At 45.8% G+C, this 25,337-nt stretch overlaps 1 protein-coding gene across 1 annotated transcript; it reads left to right on the plus strand.

The window, feature by feature from the left end:
* Window positions 1-295: 295 nt before the first annotated feature.
* Window positions 296-25,088, plus strand: LOC119651674 (cysteine-rich protein 2-binding protein). Its single transcript, XM_038055366.1, has 11 exons — window positions 296-695; window positions 764-901; window positions 10,073-10,221; window positions 10,280-10,430; window positions 10,494-10,826; window positions 10,891-11,160; window positions 11,230-11,473; window positions 11,544-11,693; window positions 11,794-11,929; window positions 24,536-24,717; window positions 24,821-25,088. The coding sequence occupies exons 1-11, from the start codon at window positions 475-477 to the stop codon at window positions 24,992-24,994; spliced, it is 2,148 nt and encodes a 715-aa protein (XP_037911294.1). The 5' UTR covers window positions 296-474; the 3' UTR covers window positions 24,995-25,088.
* Window positions 25,089-25,337: the final 249 nt, after the last annotated feature.

Genomic DNA, 25,337 nt, shown 5'->3' on the forward strand with positions numbered 1-25,337 from the left:
TCAAATAATTTCGGTGAAATTTCAGTCCCAATTGCAGCTTAAATTTAATTAAAAGGTTTTAAATGGACTTTTTTAATTAGTTTAATTTACAAATACTCAAATATTTAATAAAAGAAACCAAAATTTCCAATCGAAGTTTGATAATATTCTCATAGAGGCTCTCAAACTTTCAATTCGAAAGCCATTAAAAAGAGGGGAAGTATCAACACGTGCTATTTCTCTGTCAAAATGACATCAATTTTCGAAATTTCATTGCGAAGTTTACGCTATTTTTCGAAGTACTAATGTTTATAAACAATAAATGTCAGCGGGCGGTAAAAATAACTGGGGAAGTTGTCAGTAGTTGGATCTGGCAGAAAATTTAACAGTATCCAAAGTAGTGCAGGTTTAATGTGAAGAAATATTCCAAAATTAGTTGGTTTCTTTCAAACGAAGATACTTTAAGCGAAAAATCCTTGAACTCTGAACATCCAAATGGACGAATTGGACGAGCCAAACAAATGTTCCTATTGCACTGCAATTATCGACTCCGATGACTTCCTGAACTGTAAAGAATGCAAAACAAATGTTCACATAAAGTGTCTGCGGCGCCCTGGGACTCCGGGAGATCTTATGGGGGATGTTTTCTTCATGTTCACGTGCTCCAATTGTGCCGCCGACAAGAAGGAAGTTTTTCTGAGGCAACGGCTGCCGTGGTGAGTCGTTGGCAATTTTTGGTTAATTTGGGATTCGTTAATGAGCATTGTATGATTTTCTGTTTCAGGCTTATGGTCATCACTTTAACTATTTACAATTTGTCGATCCAGTCGAAGGGATTGAGCCATCAAGGGTACTTCCACTGGCGGACGCATATTGCCAGCTTCATCGATAAGAATTGGAATTTTTTGTTTGATCCAGGGATGTAAGTACTTTAGATGCGATGTATCGTCACTTGTAATAGTATGGAGGAGGTTGTGTTCCGGCAGCCGGACAGCATTATCAGCACTAAACAGCAACGACATATCAAGCCAGTTAGCACTCCAATATCGCTGGTAATGAGGAAGCTTACAGATTGGCTCGCCAAGCCTGCGAAGGCTACCGGCGAGACGTCAATGAATGGGCGATTTCCGGGGATAGTACAATGGGTCTAGCAAGGGTCTGAGTGGTTGGAGCTGCTGCTCTTCCCACCAAACCTAGCGGCTAAACAAAGATTTTCACGGGACGCGATATCACAAAAGTTTGTTAGGAAGACGGGTAGCGGCTACGGTGGGCCGGGGATATAACATGGGTGCTACTTTAGCGGAGAGAGTCGCATGGTACAGTGAGTACTATACTTATCTGAGCGGCCTTTTTCTTGGGGGAGTATGTTGGATGAAAGCGTTTACCCACAGTGTGTTGGACTTCCACAACAATACGCCATCGGACTGTCAACTAAATACCTCCCCATCGTCAGAGAGCTAGCCTGGAATCATTTGTCGCATTACTTCGGGCAAGCCCAGAATTCTCCCGTCTCGCAGAGCCTTCAAATCAGGGAATTCCTTTCACCAACGGGAGGGGAGAGGAGGAAGGGAACTGTCAGTTCAAGGAACCCTTTGCCATCCGGCTCCTCCACCAGTCGAACTATATCTTCTTAGTAACGAGAAAAATCCGAACGTAGTGGCTCCACCTGTCAGCACTCTTCAGCATCACCTCGACAATGTGGTCTGGAGAGAGAGCCCCTGTGTTTAAGTAGAGTTGCTGACGAATCCCATCCCACTTTCCAGAAGAAAAAAAAGTCTGATGGGTGTCGTCCACAACTCCATTGTAAAACGCACAATCCGGAGATCGCGCCCTTCCAATCTTGTGCAGGTAAGATTGAACGCCTCCATGCTCACTTAAAAATTGGCTAAGGAAATAGTCAGTCTCATCATGCTTCCGATTCAGCCACGCACCTAAGTTGCCGATGAGCCGCGCAGTCCATCTGCCTCTAGTTTCATTTTGCCAAGAGAGCTGCCACTCATCTAAAGTGCGTTCCCGTTTTTCACGAGCAACCACCACCCTTGGCTCATCTCCCTCGCGCTTGTATATGGCTTGACGCTCCTTAGCAAGCAGGGCAACGGGGATCACTCCCGCGATCACCATCACGGTCGGTTCAGAGACAGTGCGGTACGGAGATGCTACTCGCAAAGCCTCTCTCTGTATCTCCTTGTCCAGTTAACCCGTTGGGGTGTTCCGTCCCCACGTACTCGAGGAGGGCGATCAGACCCGAGTTTGCAAGGGGCTCATCTGAAGTGGCTCTGCCACCAAGCCTCACCCGAAGTTATCTGGTACCATGGGAACCGGGATGGCCCTCTGAGAGCATATGCGGAGTTCCGCTGTACAGCTTGGGTGCCGTACCCCTTAGTTGCGGCAGAGGTGTTAGATAGACCTCGCATCTTCAGTATAAACCAGGATCGCTGTGCTTGCATGGCAGGATTCTGATTGTGGTCCCAAAATCAATCCGCGTCCGAATAGGACCGTGGGATTATGCCTACACGGCAGGTACTCACGTTAAACCCCCCAGGACTTTCATGTACCTCCTTGCCAAGAACGTTAGCCCATAGCTCTGCGCCATAAAACAGGACAGACTGCGTTGAATTCTTCAGGAGAAGTCGCCTGCTAGACATAGGACCCCCAATATTTGCCATTAGCCTACGTAACGCCGAAACTCTAGCTGCAGCCTTGTTCGCTACTGCTTTGATTTCCTCAAAAAAGCTCATCTTCAAGTCAAGAGTCAGCCTGAGGTACTTTGCCGCTGGTTTTGACTTGATTATCGACTCGCCGAACGATATGGGACGCAGGGCTGGAATTCTCTTTTTAGTCAGGATGACTACATAGTTTTTTTCCAGTACAAGTTTGAAACCATGAATAGTCATCCATCCGCTTACCCGTCGCATCAATATGCCGAGTCTGCTTTGCACCTGTTCGACAGTGCGTCCAGCAACAAGCTCTGCATAACCGATCAGACGCGACTCTTCAAGTATGTCGAGCTTAAGTAGGCCTATCATAGGCAGCGTTCCAGAGGTCCGGCCCTAGGATGGATCCTTGTGCTACCCGCGACGTGATCTCCATCCTCCTCTGACCCTCTAGCATTTTATAGAGCAGGGAGTGGTTCCCCAGGTAGTCCCTCGATAACCGTAAGAGATACTTCAGTACGTGGAAAGGATTGTCTAGTGTGCCTCGAATGTCTTTCTATCTTACCGAATTAAAGGCGTTTCCGACGCCAAGCGTTACGAGGAGTACCACCCGTCGAGTTCGGCGGCTATTTGCCTTCGCTCGTCGAACGGCATTCACGACTTGCATAATAGCATCAACTATGGATCTCCCTGCTCTAAAACCAAACTGCCGGGGAGATAAATCTTCGGTAGCGCGTATCGCTTCAGCGAGTCTACTTTTGATGAGCTTTTCGAGCACTTTTCCAGTGTCAAGCATACTTAGTGGGCGGTAAGAAGACGGCAATTTGGGGTCGCCTTTCCTTTTGTTGATCAGCGTAAGCCTCGCCACCTTCCAACGAGCAGGGAAAGTGCCCTCTTTCAGACAAGCGATGAATGCACTGAGCAGTAGGTCCGGCCGGTGTTGGAATATCAGTTTGTATACCTCTGCTGGAATACCATCGGGTCCTGGCGCCTTCTTGCGTTTCATAGTGAGGGGGCTGCCTGTTCCAACTCTTTTAAGGAGAAAAGTGGATAGTCTTTCGCGCCGACGTAATCATTCCATACGGAGTGCGCAGGGAATAGTTCCCTTATAATGCGATCCATCTGCTCGGTCTTAAGTGAAAAGGGTTTCCGCAGAGCCCTGATCTTTCGGGTTACCAGTTTGTAACTGAGTCCCCCCTCGTCGACCAGATCCTGCCAGCAGCGAGCTTAGCTCTTGTTTATTGTGCTGCGGAGTCTCCTTTTGGCTGATTTGTAGTCCGTTCTTGGCACCTCCAGGTTGCTTAGACGTTGTGTTAAGCGGCGGAGTCTGTGACACTCCTTCCGGAGCTCTGCGGTTTCCACTGCCCACTAATACATAGAAGGTTTGCCATGTCTCGATGCCCTCCTGGGCATGGAGGCTCCGCAGGCCGCCGTTATTAAGTTAATAACTGAATTTACGACAGTGTCGGCTGCAACACCACCGCCCCCAGGAGTTCCCTCCACCGCAACCCCACGACAAACCTCTCGGTGTTCACTTTCGCAACGTTCCACGTTCACAACGTTGCACAGAAAGAGCGCCGGGGTGGCGCACATCGAGAGTTTGCGTTCACCATTTCGAAGGCAATGTATTGATGGTCGCTTGCTAAGAAGCTTTCCAGAACTCATCACCCGTCCACCAGCGACACCAGTGATTTCGACGCAAAGGTTGCGTCTGGAATGCTTCCCTCGCAGCCTGAAAGCCGGAACGTTCGGGCGCATCTGGTGTTTAAAACTACCAGTCCTGTTCTCGCCGCCATTTCGAGAATTTGTTTCCCTCTGGAGTCGGTGGGAGGCATGGCCCGTTCAAGTGTCCTGGCATTGAAGTCACCCCCGACCAGGATCCGCCTATCTGTGCCTAAGATAGCGTTCTCCAAAGCATCAAGCCTGTATCGAAAGTCCGGTGTCGTCTCATTCGGCGTAAGGTAGACACTAAAAAACGTTATCTTTGAACACCAAATCCAGACAAAGTCGTCTCCTTGGTCTTGGGCAAGAACTCTAAGGAGGGTGCCATTCCGAATCCAGATGGCAGCGATACCTGATATGTCAGGGTGCCATGAAGCTGGGTCCTTGTTTTGGTACTTTCACTGATGAGTACTAAATCAGCTTTTGTCTCGAGAGTGGTTGCACTCCGGTGCATATTGATTTGTAGGATTCGAATCATGTTGACCCCGTCCTAGCTCTTTCCAATTCTGCTCTGAAGATTGGCACCGCCCCGAGACCGCAGTGTGCGCAACGTTCTCATCAGGCGCGTCACGGTTCCTGCATAGGACGCAGCTCTTCTTTTCGTTGCAGGTTTTCGCCTTATGGCCTGCCTGACCGCATTTGCAGCATGTTGCCCTTCTGTCAAGTCCCCGACAGGTTGTAGATGTGTGCCCACAATCCAAACATTTGTAACATTTGGTTGGAGTGGCCCGGATTCGTATCCTACACACTAACCAACCAATTCTTATTTTCCCGATGTTTAGAAGCTTCCTCGCCTATTGCTCGGCAACTTCCACCATAGCGAGCTTTTGGCCTCGGGAGTTCGCAGGGGTGATATTGGTTACCTTCGGAAATTCGCGTTTGACCCTCTTCTACCTCGCTCTTTTCTATGAGACAGTCAAGGTCGCGCATTTCCTTCTTCTACCTCGCTCTTTTCTGTGAGGCAGTCAGGGTCTCGCATTTCCAAAGAACAGGTGGGTTGCAGGATTGAAAGCAAAGCTCTTTCTTCCAGAAGCCCCTTGACTGCTTCACAGAACGTGACGTCACTCGGGCCTAATTCGGCTAGGACTCCAAAAAAAACCTTTGATCAGCAAGATAGCTCTCCTGCTTTCGAGCGACGGATGGGTCATGCAAGCGGTTGATGTTGGACTTAGGGGGTCGCAGCTCTCCAACCCTGCGAGAAGTGGCGCACGCAACACGTAAGCAAACATAAAGGACCATTAAATGGTGATCCCTTGCGAAGCCAATGTCAGTGCCTCTCTTGTTATGCACATCCAGGAGACAACACCTAAATCTCCTCCTTGGTTCTCCTTGGCCTTTTGGCGTGGGTTACTGCTCCGTCTTCTTCCTCGCCACTTCAGAGCAATGGTACCACGGCAGAGGTATATGGCCTGGTGGTTCATACTGGCCGCATTAAATGTTTGCCTGAAGAAGAGTTCTTTCTCGAGCTTAAGTTGACTAGTTTGTCCGCCGATCACTCTGTATGCTTGACACAATCAGGAGGTGCTCGGAAAGTTCTTTAGTAGCAGATTTGCCCGTAACACTAGGAATTTCCGCTCGTTGAGATATTAGAGGCTCAAACGAAGATGAATCCTAGGGTCGCATTTCTGCAATACTCCCTACAATAGTTTGCTAATTTTCGACATACTAGAGGAGTTCCACTTTGTTGGTTATGTAGATGATGTTGCGCCACTTGCTATTGGACGTACTGTTTACCGGACTTGGTATATTTATGCAGCGGATAAGCAGATGGACTTCGATGGGAAAATACCGAAGTAATTATCTTGACTAAAAGAGTCAAAGCCAATAGATACGGTATATTGACGCTTGAGTTAAAGAGCAAATTAAAACAGTAGAAGACCTGGTAGTAGTAAAATGTTCGGCCTCAAGTTAGCTAACGACAAATGTTCACGCTCATACCTCCAGTAGGAGATGTCTTCTCATGAGCACGATGCAGTTAGCGTTGCTCTACGGCGAGATACAGACTGATGCCCTTAGGAAGGATCATAAGTACTTTGTGCAAGTGCGGAGACGGGAAACTGCGGGTCATGTTACTATTGTCTCAGAGTCGACTGTGACGGTAATCTCTGGAGTGATATCCGTCATCCAAATGCTAGGGAATGCAAGATCATTTATAAGCGTCATGAAAAAATGAAAAATTTTTGCCTGGAAATCGTTGGCTTGATATGGCAAAAAGCAAGACACCTGGAATATCCTGTGATGGCGCCACTCCCTTGCATTCTTGTGAAACGGGAGTTAAAATAGCGGCAAAATAGTCAGCGGGACATTCTGGATTTAGAGGAGATCTTAAATTGCTGTTCCACAACAAACCATAGATATTTCAGCAAAATTACGTATACTCATCAGGTTAAAGTCCCTCTACAGTGACTTGAAATTATGTATGTATTATGTATGTTCCTCTTAACGTTTAGCTTGGCCGGAGCTAGAAAATTTTTTGTTTAGGATGGATGAGTCCTAACTCCACATCCATTAGATGCTTGGGCCTGAAGTGTGGGTGGATTTACGTTCGATATAACTCGCACCCGTGTTGCGTTTTGCGCATTACAAAAAGCAGCGTATAATACCTGCGAAATGCTTCGGTCACGCTGTTCCCAGCGCACAGTAGAGGCAGGGTCTGATGAGTTGCCTCTGCCCTGGTACCAAACCGTAAGCCATCTTCGTCCTCTTTTAACTTTTGGATCTTGTGTAGTATGCCGAGAAGAGGAATCCGTGGCCCAAAAAGAGTTTGAGTAAGTTGCTCTCCATTTGGTCCGGTCCGAAATCAAGTGGATGCGGACTTGGGAGGCACGCAATTGAGTTGCACTTTACAACTAGACGACACGAACGGTCAATATTTGCCGCTTTTTCAGACTTATTGCTTAGTTCTGCGGCCGTGACTGATAATCCTCAATTCTATTGTTCATTTTCAACATTCCTGACTCAATGAGTCGCTTTTGTGTCAGCTTACTTATGTTTTCCGTAGGCCCAAGTTGCCGCTTTTATCTGATATCCAGGCACTACTATTGGGATCTCTGTATTGCTCGCATTTGATGGTGCGATTTTAGGGCCTCCCAGGTCTCCGCCTTTGTGGCGATCTCATCCAAGTCTTCGCATTTAATTACCGGTTGAATCTTGACTCATTTTTACCTATGCCGGTTTACCTAAGAATGTTTCCACTTTCTTGTGGATTCTTGTGATTTACTTTCGTCGCGCTTGGGTTCAAGTAATAGGTCGCCTTTTGCGTACGCCTTACGCGATAAGTAAGTGTTTGGTTTAAGCTTCCACAGTATTTCCGTGTACGTCAACTTGCTTGTTGATATTATGATTAATGCATCTGGTCGCGATCTTTTTTGTAGCCTTCCTTGTTTCTCTATTTTAGTCAAAGTAGAGCCGGTGGTAGGTTTTTTCCAGGTGTTCAGGTAAACTTTCACGTGTTAAATTGCCAGGTTGTATCGATGGTATTTTTTCCTTCTTCCTTTTTGGAGTTCATTGTGGAGACTCCGTATTGTCATCCCTGTTCCATTCAGGGTTTTTAAACGTCCCTACTATTGTACTAGCGTCTCTTGTCCGTACTCCTACCGGAAGTGTCGATTTTGAACACATTTGCGTTACCGCATCTGCCGTCGGCTTCTTTATCTTGGAGCAGCTCACTTCGTTTCGGGTTTCGAAATACGTTGCTCGTATTTCACGCACTTGTTTTTTGATTTTGCCGTGTATTAGCGCCATTTATTGTTTGACCTCTCTCATCATTGCCAGTGTGCCTTTGCTCCATCTTCTGGCCAGTTCTATTCGTTCTTGCCGGCGATCTGAATATTTGAACGCTACGCTCAAAAGGACCGTTTACGTTTGTAAGCGCCTCTTCTATAGCATCCTTGTTGGCCTGTTGTCTTTCCCATGGATATCAAATGACAGGGCCCGATTAGTACTTTTTGAAACTGATCTCTGTTCTCGTATCCAAGTGCGCGCTCCGAAAATGGTAACAGGTCTCGTTCTCAGAACATGTCCAACCGAAAAATCTGAAAAAAGTCATAATGGTGCACCTATACAAAATCCAGGTCTCAAAATACATCCCATTCTGATATCTGCTCAAATAAAGCTAATAATATATACCAGATGTACAAGCTTAAATCCGCTGTTTGCTCACAGATGGCGTTGCTGAGCATATCAAGCTGCTATTAGCATGCCATATTTTTTTTAGTACGACATTTGTCAACAATTGTCAGTCCGCGCATCATACAATTGTCAGTCCATATCATCAGCGATTTCACGCAAAAACATATTTTTTCTCTTCAATGATCATGTCCAGTTTTGTTCCCGAGAAGAAGCATTTGTTGGAAGCTTTGTTTCACTTTGAAAAAATCAGCCGCTGAATCGCATCAAATGCTTGTGGAGACTTACAGCGACAATACTCTATCGGAAACGACATGCCGAGACTGGCTCCGTCGATTCAAAGATAGTGATTTCGATCTGAGCGACAAGGAGCGTGAAAATCGGCCCAGGAAAGCTAAGGAATTGGAGGCTCTTTTGGACGGGGATGATACTTAAATGCAGAAAATGCTCGCCAAGCAATTAGGTGTCTCCCAACAAGCCATTTCCATGCGTCTACGTGCAATGGGTAAGGTTGAAAAGATCGGAAAATGGGTGCCGCATGAATTGTACGACAGGCAGATGGAGCGGTCCCAAAACAGAAAAAAAAAAAATTTTTGAATCGGATTGTGACTGGCGACAAAAAATTGATTTATTTTGAGAATCCTAACGAAAAAAAACGTGGGTTGATGCGGCCAACCAAATCTTGTGCAAAACCAAATCGCTTCGGACGGAAGACGATGCTGTGCGTGTGTTGGGATCAGCAGGGTACTGAGTACTATGAACTGTTGAAACGTGGTGAAACTGTTGACGTCTACCATTATCACCAACAACTCATCAAATTGCATCGTGCTCTGAATGAAGAACGGCCGGAATATCAACAGAGACATGAAAAGCTGATTTTCCTCCATGATAATGCTCCGTCGCACACGTCGAAAAAAGTTCAAACCTACTTAGAAGAGTTCAACAGGGAGATATTACCCCACCCCGCTTATTCACCAGATCTGGCCCCATCCGAATATCATCTGTTTTCATCGATGGACCACTCGTTCGCTGAACAGCACTCCGATTCTTACGCAGACATCCGAAAATGGCTCGACGGTGTGGTTTGCCTCGAAAGATCAACAATTTTATTGGCATGGTATCCATAAATTACCCGAGTTATGGAAAAAATGTTTAGATAGCAAGGACCAGAATTTTGAATAAAGTTTTCTTTGGTTTCTATATAAAAAACTGTGTTTTTCTTGAAAAAAAGCGGATTTAAGCTTGTACACCTGGTATATATTACCATATTTCGGAAATCTACCCGAAACCCTCCCCCCACCCACCTTAAGTGCATTCTAGGAGCTAGGAGTACAAAATTTGGCACCATTATAAGTAATAATATAATACACAACTTTGAAGGTAATCGACCTATTACTAACAAAGTTATAGAAGGTTCCGTGAATTTATCGCACTCTAAGACGTGTATGACGTCATTATCACGGTTATGTTTGACGCATCCAGCTTTCGGTATTCTCCGGTACGATATCGAAAACCTAGCGAAAATCAAATCAATCATGCCGTTATGTGATTCAAATCACTGATTTGTTTTTCTCGTCGACTTTTCCCAGGAAACGTAAAAAGAAATGGACTGGAACTATATCTGGGACGCTTTCCCATAACAGTCCTGCATTTTTCACTTCAGGCCAGGAGTATTTCAAAGATTCTGGATGGTGGAAATTGACGTACAATCAAACTCCTAAATTCTATTGGAAGCTTTGTAAGTTTAGAATTTTCTCGTTGAGGTTGATACATGTGTTATATTTGGTTTTATTTAGATGAACAATTGTCACTCAAAAAACAACAGCTACGTAATGATCGACGAAATACGGAAGACACTAGTCACACAGCAGAGGTAGTAAACATTCTTGCGGACGATAGTAAACGAACCCGAAGGGATGATGACGAAGAGCCATGCAGTCGAATGTTGTAAGTAGTTTGATAACCGTCCGTTCATCACATCCTTAAGCTATTATCTCTTTTGTTTTTAAGACCTTATATGGGACGAGAGCCGAAAAAAATAAGAAATCGCAATGAACCGTCAACTTCCTCTGCGACAAGCACTGACAGCAAAACCATGAATTCCGTCCAATCACATCTAATGGACTTTTTGGCTGCTAGTTTGTCAAACGATGAACTGCTCACTGATCTCCCACAAATTGCTTCAAAGGATTTACTGCCACTTATGAGTCCCACTGAACCGGACCCCCATAACTTCTCGGATATATGGAATCCACGCCTAGATTATGCCGATAGTTTGAATTTGCCTCGCGAGAAAGAAGCCGATAATAATCAGATTCAAAATATTGGAGATTTGGGGGAGAGGTATTCAGCAGCGTTCTGTTATATTGTGCTCGTATAATCAGCAAAGATGTACAACTTTTTCTAGCGTTGACTCCGATGAATTTAAACCGCGCATCATACAAGTAACGAATTTTCAAGAATATAAAGAGGATCAGGGCAAGGATGAGAGCTTGATTCTTCAAAATATCAAAATGGAACCTCACAGTGAACAGGAAAGCGATGAAGAGCAATACAATCTGACTTGCGAGAAAAGCTTGTTTACCATCAAACCGAAACGCGAGTATCCATGGAAAGACGAGAAGGAGGAGGATTCCCCACCGACTGCAAGTAGCAACGATCAGGCTGAGGAGAAAAAGTAACAACAAATTCATGTTTTAATTGCTTCGATTCGTAGCTAATAAATGATTTTTATCAAAATTTTCAGTGTACACCTGATGAGCGAATATGAAGAAAGAGAGCTTTTCAACAAACTCCAGGGCATTTTGAGTGTGGAAAAGGATTATAAAATTGTCGTTCCAACGAAAATACGACGGATTTATCGAAAGCTTTATCTACGGAATATAAAAAGGAATAATTATAAAAAGATTTTCAATCTTGATGAACTCTGCAATGGTCCAATTCAATCGGCCAACAAGACCAAGTCTCAGTTGTTGGATCGCTATTATCAGGTAAGCGATCCATAGTCCTGGTCTTAATTCTATCGGATACAGTTTGTGGCATATTTTTCTATTCATTTAGATAATTGCCGGTTCGACAAACAAAGACATATCTTTCCATTCTCGGATGATTGGGACAACTCAAGATGAAGTTTTTGAATCGCCTTTCACATCGAGACTGTTGCATCCTTTCATTTATAGGAATACTAAATGTTTCCCGCCATGGATAAAGGTTTGTTGATGCTTTCTCCATTTGATTGTCTATTTTTCGAATATTTCTGGATTGATTGGTTTTGAAAATCATTCTTATCTTTTACTTTTGTCTAATCTAGTTAATGTGTGAATTGCAATACGAAGTGAATGGAAAAGTACCATCTCGATCTTCGGTTGATTTTTGTTATGTTCGACCCTATCATATCGCTGCGGTTAATGGATTGCTACAACAAATGTTCTGGCCAGGAATTGATAGTGAGTATTAATTTTGCTCCAAATTTTGTTTTAAAGACTTAAAGTATACAAAATTGAGTAGATTGTCTTATGTGAATTCCTAGTGTCTTTGTTGTAGATTGGATTTCTGTTAAAGAAATCGTATTGAGGCAGGGCGAGAACAATATAAGCTGTGCCTCAACTGCATTGCGAATTGAGGGTCGATCCTCGTGAACGTTCGGTATGTGCCAGGCTCTAGACACATTTTGTTGATGATATGTAAAGGAAGGGAATGTAAGCTCCAAAGATCCGGGTTAGCCTTTTCGAACTTTCAAACAAAGAGCCTAGCACGGATTGGGGAGCACTTCATTGGGACTGTATTTAGGTTGTAACTACTTTTTGGCTTGTTTGATAGTTGTTTTGAGTATCCCAAACGTTCGAGTTCATTACAAATCACGGTGGGCATGTTAAAGGTTAGTGTACGACTTTGGCTTATATGACAATATTGCGAACGGATATTCACCTTCCCCCCCCCCCCGCTTTATTTAGATATTTAAATTTCAGTGTAGATAATATATGGTTGCCATTTACCCCTAAGCGCCATCGCCCGCGGTTACCTGGAATGCGCTACAGCTCTTCCACGATTTTCTGAGATGCCTGCACTCTTCTCTACTGTTCTGCGCGAATTGCTTTTGAGGCCACCCACCCATCGAAAATCTTGGTAGAGTGGAATTCACTGCATAACATAGCCAGCAATCCAATGGTCACCGTCCCTAATATGTGACCTATCCACTGTAATTTCTGCTTTCCGATCACAACGCATACGGTCGGCCAAGTTCTTCGTTTGGAATAGTAACCAGTAATAGGACGCAGACAGGTGTTGACGAAGGCTTGGAATTTTTGAGTAACAGTGAGGCTGCTTTCCATGTGCTACTCCCATATAGCAACACAACAGTCTCAGATTGATCTTGGTGTTGAGATAACTGCATTTCCAGATTTTAGATCGAGCTACGAAAGAGGATCTAGTACTGCTAAGGCGTTGGACAACATCCAGTTCGGAGTCACCGTCGGCAGAAACCACGCTTCCTAGATATATAAATTGATCGACCCTTTCGATGCTTTGCCCCGTCAGATTGAGAACCTTGGTTTTGAAGGTGTTTATTTTCAGTCCAGCTCTACCTGCCTTTCTTTCCAAATTTAGAGCCATTTGACGAAGGTCCATGACGTGGAGAGAGAGCAAACAGATGCAATTAGCGTAGCTGAGGTGTTTGAGCAAAGATGTCATTGTCCGTTGAGCTCCTCCACGTTTTCCGGACAATGCAGCACAAAATTCAAATTCCTCTGAGATTTAACCTCGATACAGTAAGTGACCTTTAAGTCGCTCTGATAATAAATATTAATTTCTCCGGAATGCCACTCCTGTGTAGAACACGCCAGATATATTCCCTGTCCACATTATCGAAAGCTTTCTCGAAATCGACGAAGAGCAGGTAAAGCGAAGATCTGAACCCCGCGCTCTGTTCCAAAATAATCTATAGGGAGTTGATGTGGTCAATGTGGGAGGATGCAGAGCAGAAGCCAGCCTGCTCTTTGTCGATCAAGCTTCCGAGATGTTCTTTGATGCGTTCCTGAGAGAGAATACGCAGATACCCTTCCAATTGCCACACTTAAAACGGGTGTCCTTCTTTGGAATCTTAACGATCATCCCTTTCTGCCACTCTATGGGAATGACCTCGGATTCCCGAGAACTCCGTATGAGTGAAAGTAGTATATCTGCAGTAGCTGCATGTTCAGCGATAAATAACTCTGCGGCGAGACCGTTAAGCGTTTGAGTGCATTGATGGCCAACATCATTTCTCTTCTGCTTGAAGGAACAGCCTGTATTCACATATTCCGGTGACTGGCCATTTAATTCACCAGAGGAGGAACCCCACCGGATGAGATACCGTTAAGAATCATGGTGCAGTGTTTTTTCCACCTCTTGAGCTGCTCGTCTTCGTAAATGAGGACTCGAACGTTAGTATGCCTTACAGGAGCATCGAACGATTTACGACCACATGCAAGTCTCTTGTGATGTGGTATAAACTTTAGAAATTATTGCGTTCTGCCGCATCCTTCGCTTTTCTGGCCAGCGCAATAACAAATTCCCTTTTGTTACGGCACGCACTACATTGACCTTCCTGGGATTTTTTCGGTATCCAAGTTCGAGCACGGCGCGGCCGCAATCATTCGCCGTGGTCAATAGAGCCTTCAATCTATTCCGTTCATCGGTCCGCTTTCAGGATTCCGCAGTCAACCAGATATATTAGACTACCTGCGTAGCAACCGAAAAGCGAGCATTCTTTGTGGTGACCCAATGTTCATCGATATTTTCAGGCGGGTCGGTCTGTGTATGTGCCGATCAGCAGGATAGTTCTTTCTCACTGTCGAGCGACAACTGGATCATACAAGCGGTCGATGTTGAACTTGGGGGTTCGTAGCTCATCAACTCCGCGAAAAGTCGCGGACGCAACACACAATCGATCATTTTAAATCTGCTGCAAAGTGGTCAATCTGATTGCTCGTGTGCTGTCGGTCAATTAAAACCCAACTGACCTTCTGACAGGCTCTGTGCTCAAGCAATGTGCTACCAACGATGAGGCGGTGGAAGTTACAGAAATTCACAAATCGTTACGGTTGCCAAAACTGTGCTTCTCCATCACATGGCCCATCACGATCACAATGTCATCTTTAGGAAGCCTTTTCTGAACTGCGTATAATTGCTGATAGAAACCATCCTTCCCCACTATGTCGGAAGTCCTCATTGATGTATAGCACTGTACAATTGTGCTTCTCAACCTGGACCTTAATCTTCCAGTTAGAAACCAGCTACAGGGTCAAGAGAACGCGACTTGCTGCAGCCGTCAGAAGCAACCCCATACCGGATTCGCGTCTGCTACTACTTGGCTTTCCAGAGTACAAAAGCACATTGCCATTTGTGCGGCAAGGGGGAGAGGAGTACTCTTCAGAGTCCCACCATCTTACTTCGCTTAGGCCTAGTATGTCCAGTTTATATTGTTGGAATTCTCGCTCAAGTTGGAGAAAGTGAGTATCCTGAGAACCTTCGCTACTGTTGACGAGGACTGTGCGCACATTTTAGAAACTTGATAGTCCGTTTCCGATAGCCAGATGTCTTCGGCGTGGGGTCAGCTCCTATCCGAGGCGGTGTTGCGTTTCGGTAGCAGTAAACTTTTAAAATTTGCAGCCGCCTGCTGCGGCAAGCAGGAAAGATTTTGAGTGTATTTTTAAACCCCACTCATAGGTCGATGTCGACAAGTTTCGTAAACTAAAAAAAACAGAAAAATTGGCGAAGGTTAACCATACGGCTACATCAATTATGAAGCATGGTCGTTCTTCCTTGAGAAACAGAACTAAATCGGGTCTGTTGTGATTGAGACTGTGGTCGGTGGCAATAGTGTGATCCCACAGTAGTTTGACCCGATCATTTTCCAAGATTCTCTCCAGAGTACACTTATAATAAGGATGAAAGGTTGCCACTAAGTTACACTTCAGCGCAAGGTTTTGATGGAGAATCTTGCAGAAGGAGTTATGACGATTGGTCTACTCGGTACTGCTCAACATCCTGCACGCAGATGTTATGTGCTGGATGGTCTCCTCTTCATAGTTGCATAACCTACAACTGGAGTTGGTGATCGAGGAGTCATGAAGAATGTACCGTTTATAATTTGTTGTTGGGACCAAATCGTCCTGAATTAAAGGTAGGAATGCTTCGGTCTCATAGAAAAGTGCACCATTAGTCAACCATTTGTTGGAGGCTTCGATGTCAATGCCTAGCAACAACAAATTTTTGAGATGACCTCCATGAATGGGTTTCTCTTTCCACATGTCGACCTTCTGTTGGATTGAAGTAACATTCGACATGGGATCCCATTCTCTGCTTCGCAAGTTCAAAGGAGATAATTTATTATCTGCCATGAACGTAGTCTGATGTATTTGCCTAGAGGATTGTTTCTCATAGAAAAACTCACGAAGAGAATGCACTTGATTGTAGTGCAACGTTTTTAAATCAAGTATCCCCCTTCTTCCCTGATGACGTGGGATAGTGATCCTCAATTTTTCGGCATCTCTATTGTGCATGTTGTTGTTTGCAAGAACTACCCTTACCCGTCTATTGACAGATTCTAGTTCCGTATTACTCCACTGTATCATACCGAAAGTATATAGAAGGACGGGAATGGTGAAGGTGTTGATCGCCATGATTTTATTTTTCCCGAACAGCTCAGTTTTCAGGACAAGATCCAGACGCCGTTCAAATTCCTCCAGCTACTTTGATTTAATTATTGCCACAGCAGGTGTTGTTGCTTGAAATATGTCAAGGTATTTTTTTTTTTTTGTGCGTACACGGAGGTGGAAAATCTTAGAAAGACACGTCCGCCGCAGCTCCGCCGCCCGAACGGCGGAACAACAGCGGGCGCGTATGGGATTCACACCCACTAAAAACCACCTCCGGTCTCTCCAGCTCCAGCCCCGCGGGACCACCATTGAGGTATTACTTCGCGGGGTAGGTTTGCTCTTAGGCACTCATCCTTCTCCTATTTGCAGCTTTCCTCCTTCTTTGTTCTTTCAGCAACTCCTCCTGCATTTGGATGATTGCGGAGCTAACCGCAAGCCACTTCTCCTCGGACTCCAGCATCTCAGTAACTAAGCTCTCCGGGGTCCCGCTCCTGCCCAGCACCTGGTTTAAGCTCCTTCTCTCCATCGCAAATCGTGGGCAGTGAAACATCACATGCTTTGGATCCTCCGGTATGCCATCGCATCTGGGACAGTTCGGAAAGTCATCCAACCCAAAGCGGTGCAGATACTGCCTGTAGCAACCACCGTGTCCCGTGAGGAACTGGGTAATGTGGTAGTTGGTATCCCCATGTTTTCGCTCAAGCCACACCCTAATGTTGGGAATGAGCCTGTGCGTCCACCGACCTTTCGCAGACTCGTCCCATCTGCGTTGTCAGAGATCAAGCGACTCTGACCTTGCCGCATTTCTACGCTGTGCATGCCCCTCCATATGTCTTGCATTGTACAGGACACTCATTTCTTTGGCCAGAATGTCAACCGGGATCATGCCTGCCACCACCAATACTGCCTCATCTGATGTGGTTCTAAAAGCACTGCAAACCCTCAAAGTCATCCGCCGGTAAACCGAGTTCATCTGCTTCCGTCTCTGAGAGTTTGCAAGCGCCTCTGCCCACACAGGCGACGAGTAGAGCAGGATGGAGCGCACCACTCCGGCTAGCACCAACCTCCGGCAATGTTTCGGCCCACCAATATTTGGCAACATTTTTGCAAGTGCCGTGGTGGCACTGGCTGCCTTTTGGCATGCATACTCTAGGTGCTCCCTAAAACTCAATTTGGTGTCAATTATTACCCCCAGGTATTTGATAGCCGGCTTTGATACGACCGTATGTCCACCGACCTCTTCTTTTACAGTATTATTTTTCCTGCGTTTCGTTATCAAGACCGCTTCCGTTTTCGCGTCCGCCAAGGTCAGCCCGGCCTTTTCTAGCCAGGACTTTACCGCTCTCATTGTTTCCGTTGCGTAAACCTCCACATCTTCTGGGTGTTTTGCTGCAACAACCACAGCTAGGTCATCAGCAAAGCCGACAATCGTAGTCCCCTCTGGGACGGGAAGAGCAAGCACCCCGTTATACATGATATTCCACAACAGGGGACCAAGTACCGATCCCTGTGGTACCCCGGCTGTGACAATGTACTCTTTGGGGCCCTCATCCGTCCCGTACCAGAGAGTCCTCTCTGAGAGGTAGTTTTCCACCAAATTCGCTAAGTATCCGGGGACACCTATGTCAGCCAACGCCCCTTTAATTCTATTCCAGTTGGCCGAGTTGAATGCGTTTTTGACATCCAACGCCACCACGGCACAGCAGCCGCCAGAAATCAGTGCACCTTTTGCCAGGTTTACCACCATGCCAATTGCGTCCACCGTAGAGTGGGCGCGTCGGAAACCAAACTGGCGTTCCGACAAACCATTCGACGATGGGCAGGAGTCTGTTGTAGATGACTCTCTCCATCATCTTCCCCATTGTATCCAACAGGCAGATAGGACGATACGACGCTGGGTTTCCAGGTTGCTTGCCAGGCTTCGGAAGCAACACCGACTTTTGCTTTTTCCACTGGGCAGGGAATATTCCTTCTTTTAGGCACGCCTCGAAGGTGTTGGCGAAAAGGTCGGGCCTAGTCTTCACTGCCAGTTTCAAAGCTCAGTTGGGGATGCCATCCAAACCTGAGGCCTTGTTGTCACCGAACCTACCACATATTTCCCGCAGCTCCTCCACAGTTACAGGCAGTATTATGCCGTCATTTGGCTGGACAAAAACTTGCCTTCCCCTATTTTCGTGGTGAGGGAACAGAGTGGTAACAATCTGTTTCAGGAGGCGCGGACAGGTCACCTGGGGTGATTTCCGCAGCCTTTTCATCACCACTCTGTAAGCCTCGCCCCAAGGGTTTATGTCGGCATGGTCGCACAGCTGTTTGAAGCAGTTCTTTTTGCTCCTCCGATGGCTTCCTTTAGGCGGCCACGCAATTGCTTGTGTGCCTCCTCTCGACCGTCGCCACCGGGTTTTCCCCTGAGCCTCTGGCAAAGCCTCCCTGCCCGAAAACATGCGGCTCGCAAACTTGCGATTTCATTGTTCCACCAGTAGTTGGGTTGCCTACTGGGGAGCAATCGCCTCCTGGGCATAGTAGCATCGCATGCTTCCGTCACCCATCGAGTGATCTGGGTGGCTTTCTCTCCAGCCGTACCATTCAGGGATATGTCGGATTTGAGCGCCGCGGAAAACGTGTCCCCCTCGAACGCTTTCACTGTCCAGCCAAGCATACCACCCGGCATTTTGCGAAAACTCTTTTTCGAGCTCGATCCGCCCTTGATCTCTATGCAGATTGCCTGGTGGTCGCTGTGAGTATAGTCCTCACTGACATGCCAAGCGATTCTACTGGCTAAAGTGGCACTCACGTATGTCAGGTCCACTATAGAACCCAGGCCCCTTCCCCGGAAAGTGTACGAAGACCCAACATTCGCCAGTACCACGTCCAGCTCCGCGAATGCTTCGAGGAGAACACGTCTCCTCACATTAGTTATCCGGCTGCCCCATTCAAGAGCCCACGCATTGAAATCGCCTCCTATTATGATCGGCCAACGTCCTCTTGCATCCAAAACAAGAGCAGCAAGCATCCGCTCATACTGTCAAGGTATTTGTAGATTCGTCCGAATCCATACCCTCAATTTGGATATTATTTTGGTTGTCTCATTTCTCCAATCCCAACTGCATGCCGACCTCCCTGCTGAAATGGATGGTTATGTCCAGCAAGGAGCGAAGTTGGTTTTCGTTTTTGGCATACAATTTGATGTCGTCAATGTTCATTAAATGACTGAATGTACATTTCGACAATATGCCATGTTTGACATGCAACCCGCATTTGCTTTCATACAAAAGCTGGATTCAAAGCCAAAACAATTTTGTACAAGCGGAGTCAAAGGTTGATTTATAATCGACGTAGCCAGTCGAGAATAGGAAATATTTTTGGATAGCCTGGTTTACAGCTACCGTATCGATTATAAGCTGTTCTTTACAGTCTCGGGAGCCTTTTGTGCATCCTTTTTGCTCCTCAGCTATCAATTTATGAACATCAAGATGTTTCAAGATGTTCGCGCACAGAATTGAAATGAAGACCTTGTAGATGATAGGAAGACAAGTAATTGGTCGACATTTTGAAGGGCAAGAGGTACCCGGTCCCTTGGGGATGAAAAAATTTACTCCCTTGGTGAAAAATTCTGGAACTAATTCAGGATAGGCAATCATCTAATTAAAATAATTTGCCAATACTCTGTAAGTGGTCTTGAACCGCTTTAGCCAGAAGTTGTGAATCTTGTCAACTCCTGGCGCCTTCCTTCCCTTTTCAAGGGTTGCCTCTACGTCGACTTCAGTTATGTCAGGCATGATCATTTCGGAGAGGGCCTTGCATGAACGCATAAGGTGTAGAAGCCACACTGCTTCTAAATTGCAACGGCTGGGTTCGCTCCAAATACTCTGATTATTGAGACGAATAATCGTGGCAGCTGCAAGGTAGATCAGGCTATGGACCTGTTTCGCAGTTATCTTACTAGCCAAACGATCAGCCAATATTCTGTCAAGGGCAGCAATGATATTTGTAGTTGCCGAAGTAAACTTTAATTTTGGGATCCTTGGCCTTGCTTCTGCGGGAATCTCAGCATATTCTGTCAATGCGGCCTGAAATCCGGTCAAAGCCTCATTATAAATTGGGCCGACATTCCCAGTTACTAAGTCTCTCCTGACTACTTAGTTCATGGAATGCCTTACAGATGGAGTACTTGTGTTGCTCCTTTGACTAGTCCGGTAATTTGATGACTCCAGACCGAGCTCAAGTGAAACCTCTTGGAATATTTGTTGCCTAGTTGATAGGGCAACTCGGTTGTTATTCACTATCACCCGGTACTGGTTGATGAGGTTCTGTTCGGGAACATGACTTAGTTCCAGAAATCGGGTTATGAACGCGTCATGTAGTCGGTGTCTGTACCCTGATGGATTCCGTTCCAAATACGTGACACGGTAATAGGCGCGGACGATAAATTTATTGAGTTGGTTCGTCTAAATCATACGATGCCTAGGTCTTCCGTCCATGGTGGTTGACGGCATAATCGCCAAAACATCCAAGGGCGAAGAGCCACTCTGATGTTGTTGAGCGACACTTAACCGTGTTGGGTACTGTCTTCGTGTTCCATTAAAAGAATTTAAATAAATGTCCCCAATTTTATTCCTACGAGTAATGGAGAACCAGTCAGCCCTGCAACAGATCCCCAATGTTACAAGGCCCCATGGTTACCTCCAAAGGTAGGGAAGGTATTTGGAGGGGAGCCGCTGAAATATAGTGTAACGTCACTGTATCATTCAATAGGCCCGTCAATTCCTTCAACCTGGATTTGCTAAGGAGGTTTACTCCCCCAGAAAGGGAAGAATAGGTTACGGAAGACGAACAAAAATGGAAACGTTCTGCTTGTCCGCGGCTACTTATTTACAAATGCATCTTGCAATATTAATAGCTGACCCGGTGGGTCATGTAATTATCCGCAACCCTGTACAGCACCCGAAAGAAAAAACAAATGGGTGCAAGAGAATCCCTTTTAAGAATTATGGGATTTACTTCGGCATGCTGAACCAACACCAACAGCTCTACTACCAAACCCTATCTCCACCTCCACGTGGTGACCGCTGGGAGCTCTTTCTTGACGAAAAGCTGCAGACGGAGAAGGATGAAGGCGAGTCTCCCGCGCCTAAAAACGGGACAAATTGTACCAACTGGTCCTCCAGGTTGGGGGTTGGGTAGGACTGACAACCCTACACGGAAAACAACAAGTTACGAAGCCACAACAGGAGCCTCGGATAGGACGGATTTTAAAACGACGGACCCGGCAACGACAAAGGAACAACGATTTGCGCATTTTCGCATGGAACGTGCGCTCCCTGTACAGAGATGAAGCTGATAAGCAGCTAGCCGATACCCTGTCCCAATATAGGGCTGATGTAACAGCGTTGCAAGAGATGCGATGGACAGGGACCGGTTTCCTGGAGAAGAGCCACTACACCATATATTATAGCGGTCATCCAGTAAACCATGTACTCGGAGTAGGTTTCTTAGTCAGGCAAAAAATGAAACCTGCTGTTATCGGCTTTGAAAGCATAAGCGAACGGCTATGCACTCTGCGCTTGCGAGGCAAGTTTAGAAATATAAGCCTCATAAACGTTCACGCCCCTACAGAGGAGACTGCAGAGTCGGAGAAGGATACCTTCTACGAGGCAGTAGAACGAACCCTCGAAGCCTGTCCCAGATATGATATCAAAATCATACTTGGGGATTTTAACAGCCAAGTAGGGAAGGAGCCCGTATTCAGGCGATGCGTTGGCTCCCATAGCTTACACGAAAATACAAATAATAACGGACTGCGGACTATTCAATTAGCAGGGTCACACGAAATGGTTGTTGGAAGTACCTGGTTTGCGCGGAAAGCGGTCCACAAACATACGTGGGCCTCTCCAGACGGGACCACTTTCAACCAAATTGACCACGTGTTGATCGAACGCCGCCACCTCTCAGCCTTGATGGATATCAGAACATTTAGGGGGGCCAATATAAACTCGGATCACTATCTCGTTGGCATGGTGCTCCGAGCTCGAATAACAATACCACCTAGAATCCCCTCTGACAATCAGGTGAGAGTGAACACTGAAGCCATCCACAACACAACCCTCCGCGACACCTATAAGAGGGAAATGGATGCCGCAATAACCGCAGTCAATAGAGGACCTGGAGATGAAGCATCAACAAATGATCTTTACAACCACCTGAAGAACGTTATCATGGATACGGCCACAAATATACTTGGCCCCAGCCGCAAAAGGAGTCGGAACGGCTGGTTTGACGATGAATGTAAGCTAGCAACGGAACGGAAGAATGCCGCATACCGAGTAATGTTGCATTCTCAAAGAACGCGGGCACGCGCAGAGACTTATCACGAACTCCGTCGAGCGGAGAAGCGACTTCACAGACGGAAAAAGGAAGCCTGGGAGAACCAACAAGTCTGTGAACTAGAAAAGTACAGGGAGCAACCGCATCAGGCGCGGAAGTTTTACCAACAAGTCAGCAGGATGAAGCCTTATACACCTCGATGCTCATCCTGCCGAGACAAAGAGGGAAATCTGATTTCCGACAGAATGGGCATATTAGAGCGATGGGTTGAGTACTTTGATGAGCTACTGAACAACCAGGACATCGGCGAGTTGGAGGTCCCGCCAACTGAAGACGACGGACAAATACTGCCACCATCAAGTTTAGGAGAAGCAGTCCGTGCAATTCATCGGCTAAAAAATGATAAGTCGCCAGGAGCCGATGGAATTACAGCCGAATTGGTTAAATATGGAGGCGACCAGTTACACCAAGTGGTTCATCAACTTGTGCTCAAGGTATGGGACAGCGAATCAATGCCTGACGATTGGCAACGAGGCATAATCTGTCTCATACATAAAAAGGGAGATATCACACAGTGCAGCAATTATAGAGGTATCACGTTGCTGAGTACCATCTATAAGATATTCTCCACTATCTTGCTAGGCCGGATAGTCCCATACGCCCAGAACATCATTGGCCCATACCAAAGAGGCTTCACTCCAGGCAAATCAGCAACAGATCAGATTTTCTCTCTGCGGCAGGCGATGGAAAAACTGTTGGAATATGGACAACAGTTGCACCATCTGTTCATCGACTTTAAAGCCGCCTATGATAGCATAGCCAGGGTAAAACTGTACACGGCCATGAGAGAATTCGGTATCCCGACGAAATTAATAAGACTGACTAGGCTGACCCTGACCAATGTGCGAGGCCAGATAAAAGCAGCAGGATCACTCTCAAGACCATTCGACATCAACAACGGTCTACGACAAGGGGATGCGCTATCATGCGTCCTCTTTAACCTGGCCCTCGAGAAAGTGATCCGTGATGCTGAGGTGAATGCAAGAGGTACGATCCTCTTCAAGTCCACCCAACTACTGGCCTATGCTGACGATATCGACATCATTGGAAGAACCACCCGAGACGTAGAAACTGCCTTCATCCAGATCGAGCAGGCGGCGCGAGATCTTGGGCTGCACATCAATGAAGGCAAGACAAAATATATGGTGGCAACGTCAGCACCGAAGACGAATCAACCAACAACATCAAACCGCACTGGTCAAACACAAACACGAACAAGAATAAGAATAGGAGAATACAACTTTGAGACCGTTGACAATTTCTCCTATCTAGGGTCGAAAATCACAACCGCGGACGGTTGTTGTCAGCCAACAGAGCCTATTTCAGCTTACAAAGACTGTTCCGCTCGAAACGTCTCACCATAGGGTCAAAGCTCTTACTGTACAAGACTATGATCTTGCCAGTCCTCATGTATTCCTCGGAAACTTGGGTTCTTAGCAAGAAAAATTGCGAACTCTTGGCCGCGTTCGAGAGAAGAATCCTCCGAAGAATTTTTGGCCCCCTACATGAGGATGGACGATTCCGTAGCCTACACAATGACGAAATCTATGAGCGATACCATGACCGTCCGGTTGTGGATAAAATCCGGCTCAATAGCTTACGGTGGGCGGGTCACTTAATCCGTATGGATGAAGATGATCCCACCCGGAAAGTCTATAAGGGCAATATCTATGGTAGGAAAAGGCGTGGGCCAGGACGCCAGACAGCTTTTAGGGATATCGAATTGGTGGACCTCGGCGCAAAACCGGGATGTCTGGAGTTCCTTATTAAGGCAGGCCTAGACCGGATACCGGTTGTTGCGCCGTTGATGATGATGATGATGATGATGACGATGACTTCGGCAATTCATGTACGCACATTTTATATAATAAAGCAGGGGTCTTCCTCTTGGCAATAGTAAATCTGAACACTGTTCCTAAAAGTGCTTGAATCGCTTTGAATTTGAAGTTAATTGCATTACGGAGCATAAGCTAAATTTAAAATTATTTTTCTAAAAACCATATTTATTTAGGTTGGTTTTGCTTTTCTTTTCAGTGTCAGAATGTCTAACCTACCCTGACTTCAGCGTTGTTGCTTTATATAAAAAACTAGTCGTTGGATGTGCGTTCCTGGTCCCCGATGTAGGATACAATGAAGCATATATTTCGTTCATGGCTGTACGGCCTGGCTGGCAGCGGTGCGGGATTGCTAGTTTTATGTTGTACCACTTAACACAGGTAGGGGTTACTTAGTTGTCCTGATATTTTGCTACTTCTAGAGCTAGTTGGTGTTATAATCAAGAAATCCATGTTAACTTTGTTGCATTTCTTTCTTTTTCAGACTTGCATGGGGAAAGACATCACCTTGCACGTTTCAGCTTCAAATCCTGCTATTTGTTTATACCAGAAATTTGGTTTTAAAATTGAGGAAGTGATATTAGATTTTTATGATAAGTACCTACCCGCAGATTCTACACATAGTCGTCATGCGTTCTTATTGAGAATGACGAGATAGTCAGGAATTATGGTACTTGAGTAAGAAATTGTAAGATAAGATGGATATAGATGGATATGTTAAGTTTTTATTAAAGATTTTTCTAGCTTGAACAAGAAAAAATTGGTTCTAATTTCAAATCTTCCATAACTTTTGAAATCGTACCTGAAAAATCTTCCACTTCAAGAAACATATCGTCTTAGATTTAGCCCAGGGGGTTTCTTTTTAAAGCAGGGACAGTCTCTTTTTACATCAAGGGGGTTCAAAACGACTCCCTTTCCTATGGTTTCGGTAGCATGGACTACAAATTACCCAAAAAAATTGCCATAAATAATTATTGTCGTTATCAAACTGCAAATTGTTT

The sequence above is a fragment of the Hermetia illucens genome, chromosome 3 (assembly GCF_905115235.1).
Source record: "Hermetia illucens chromosome 3, iHerIll2.2.curated.20191125, whole genome shotgun sequence".
Lineage (NCBI taxonomy): Eukaryota > Metazoa > Arthropoda > Insecta > Diptera > Stratiomyidae > Hermetia > Hermetia illucens.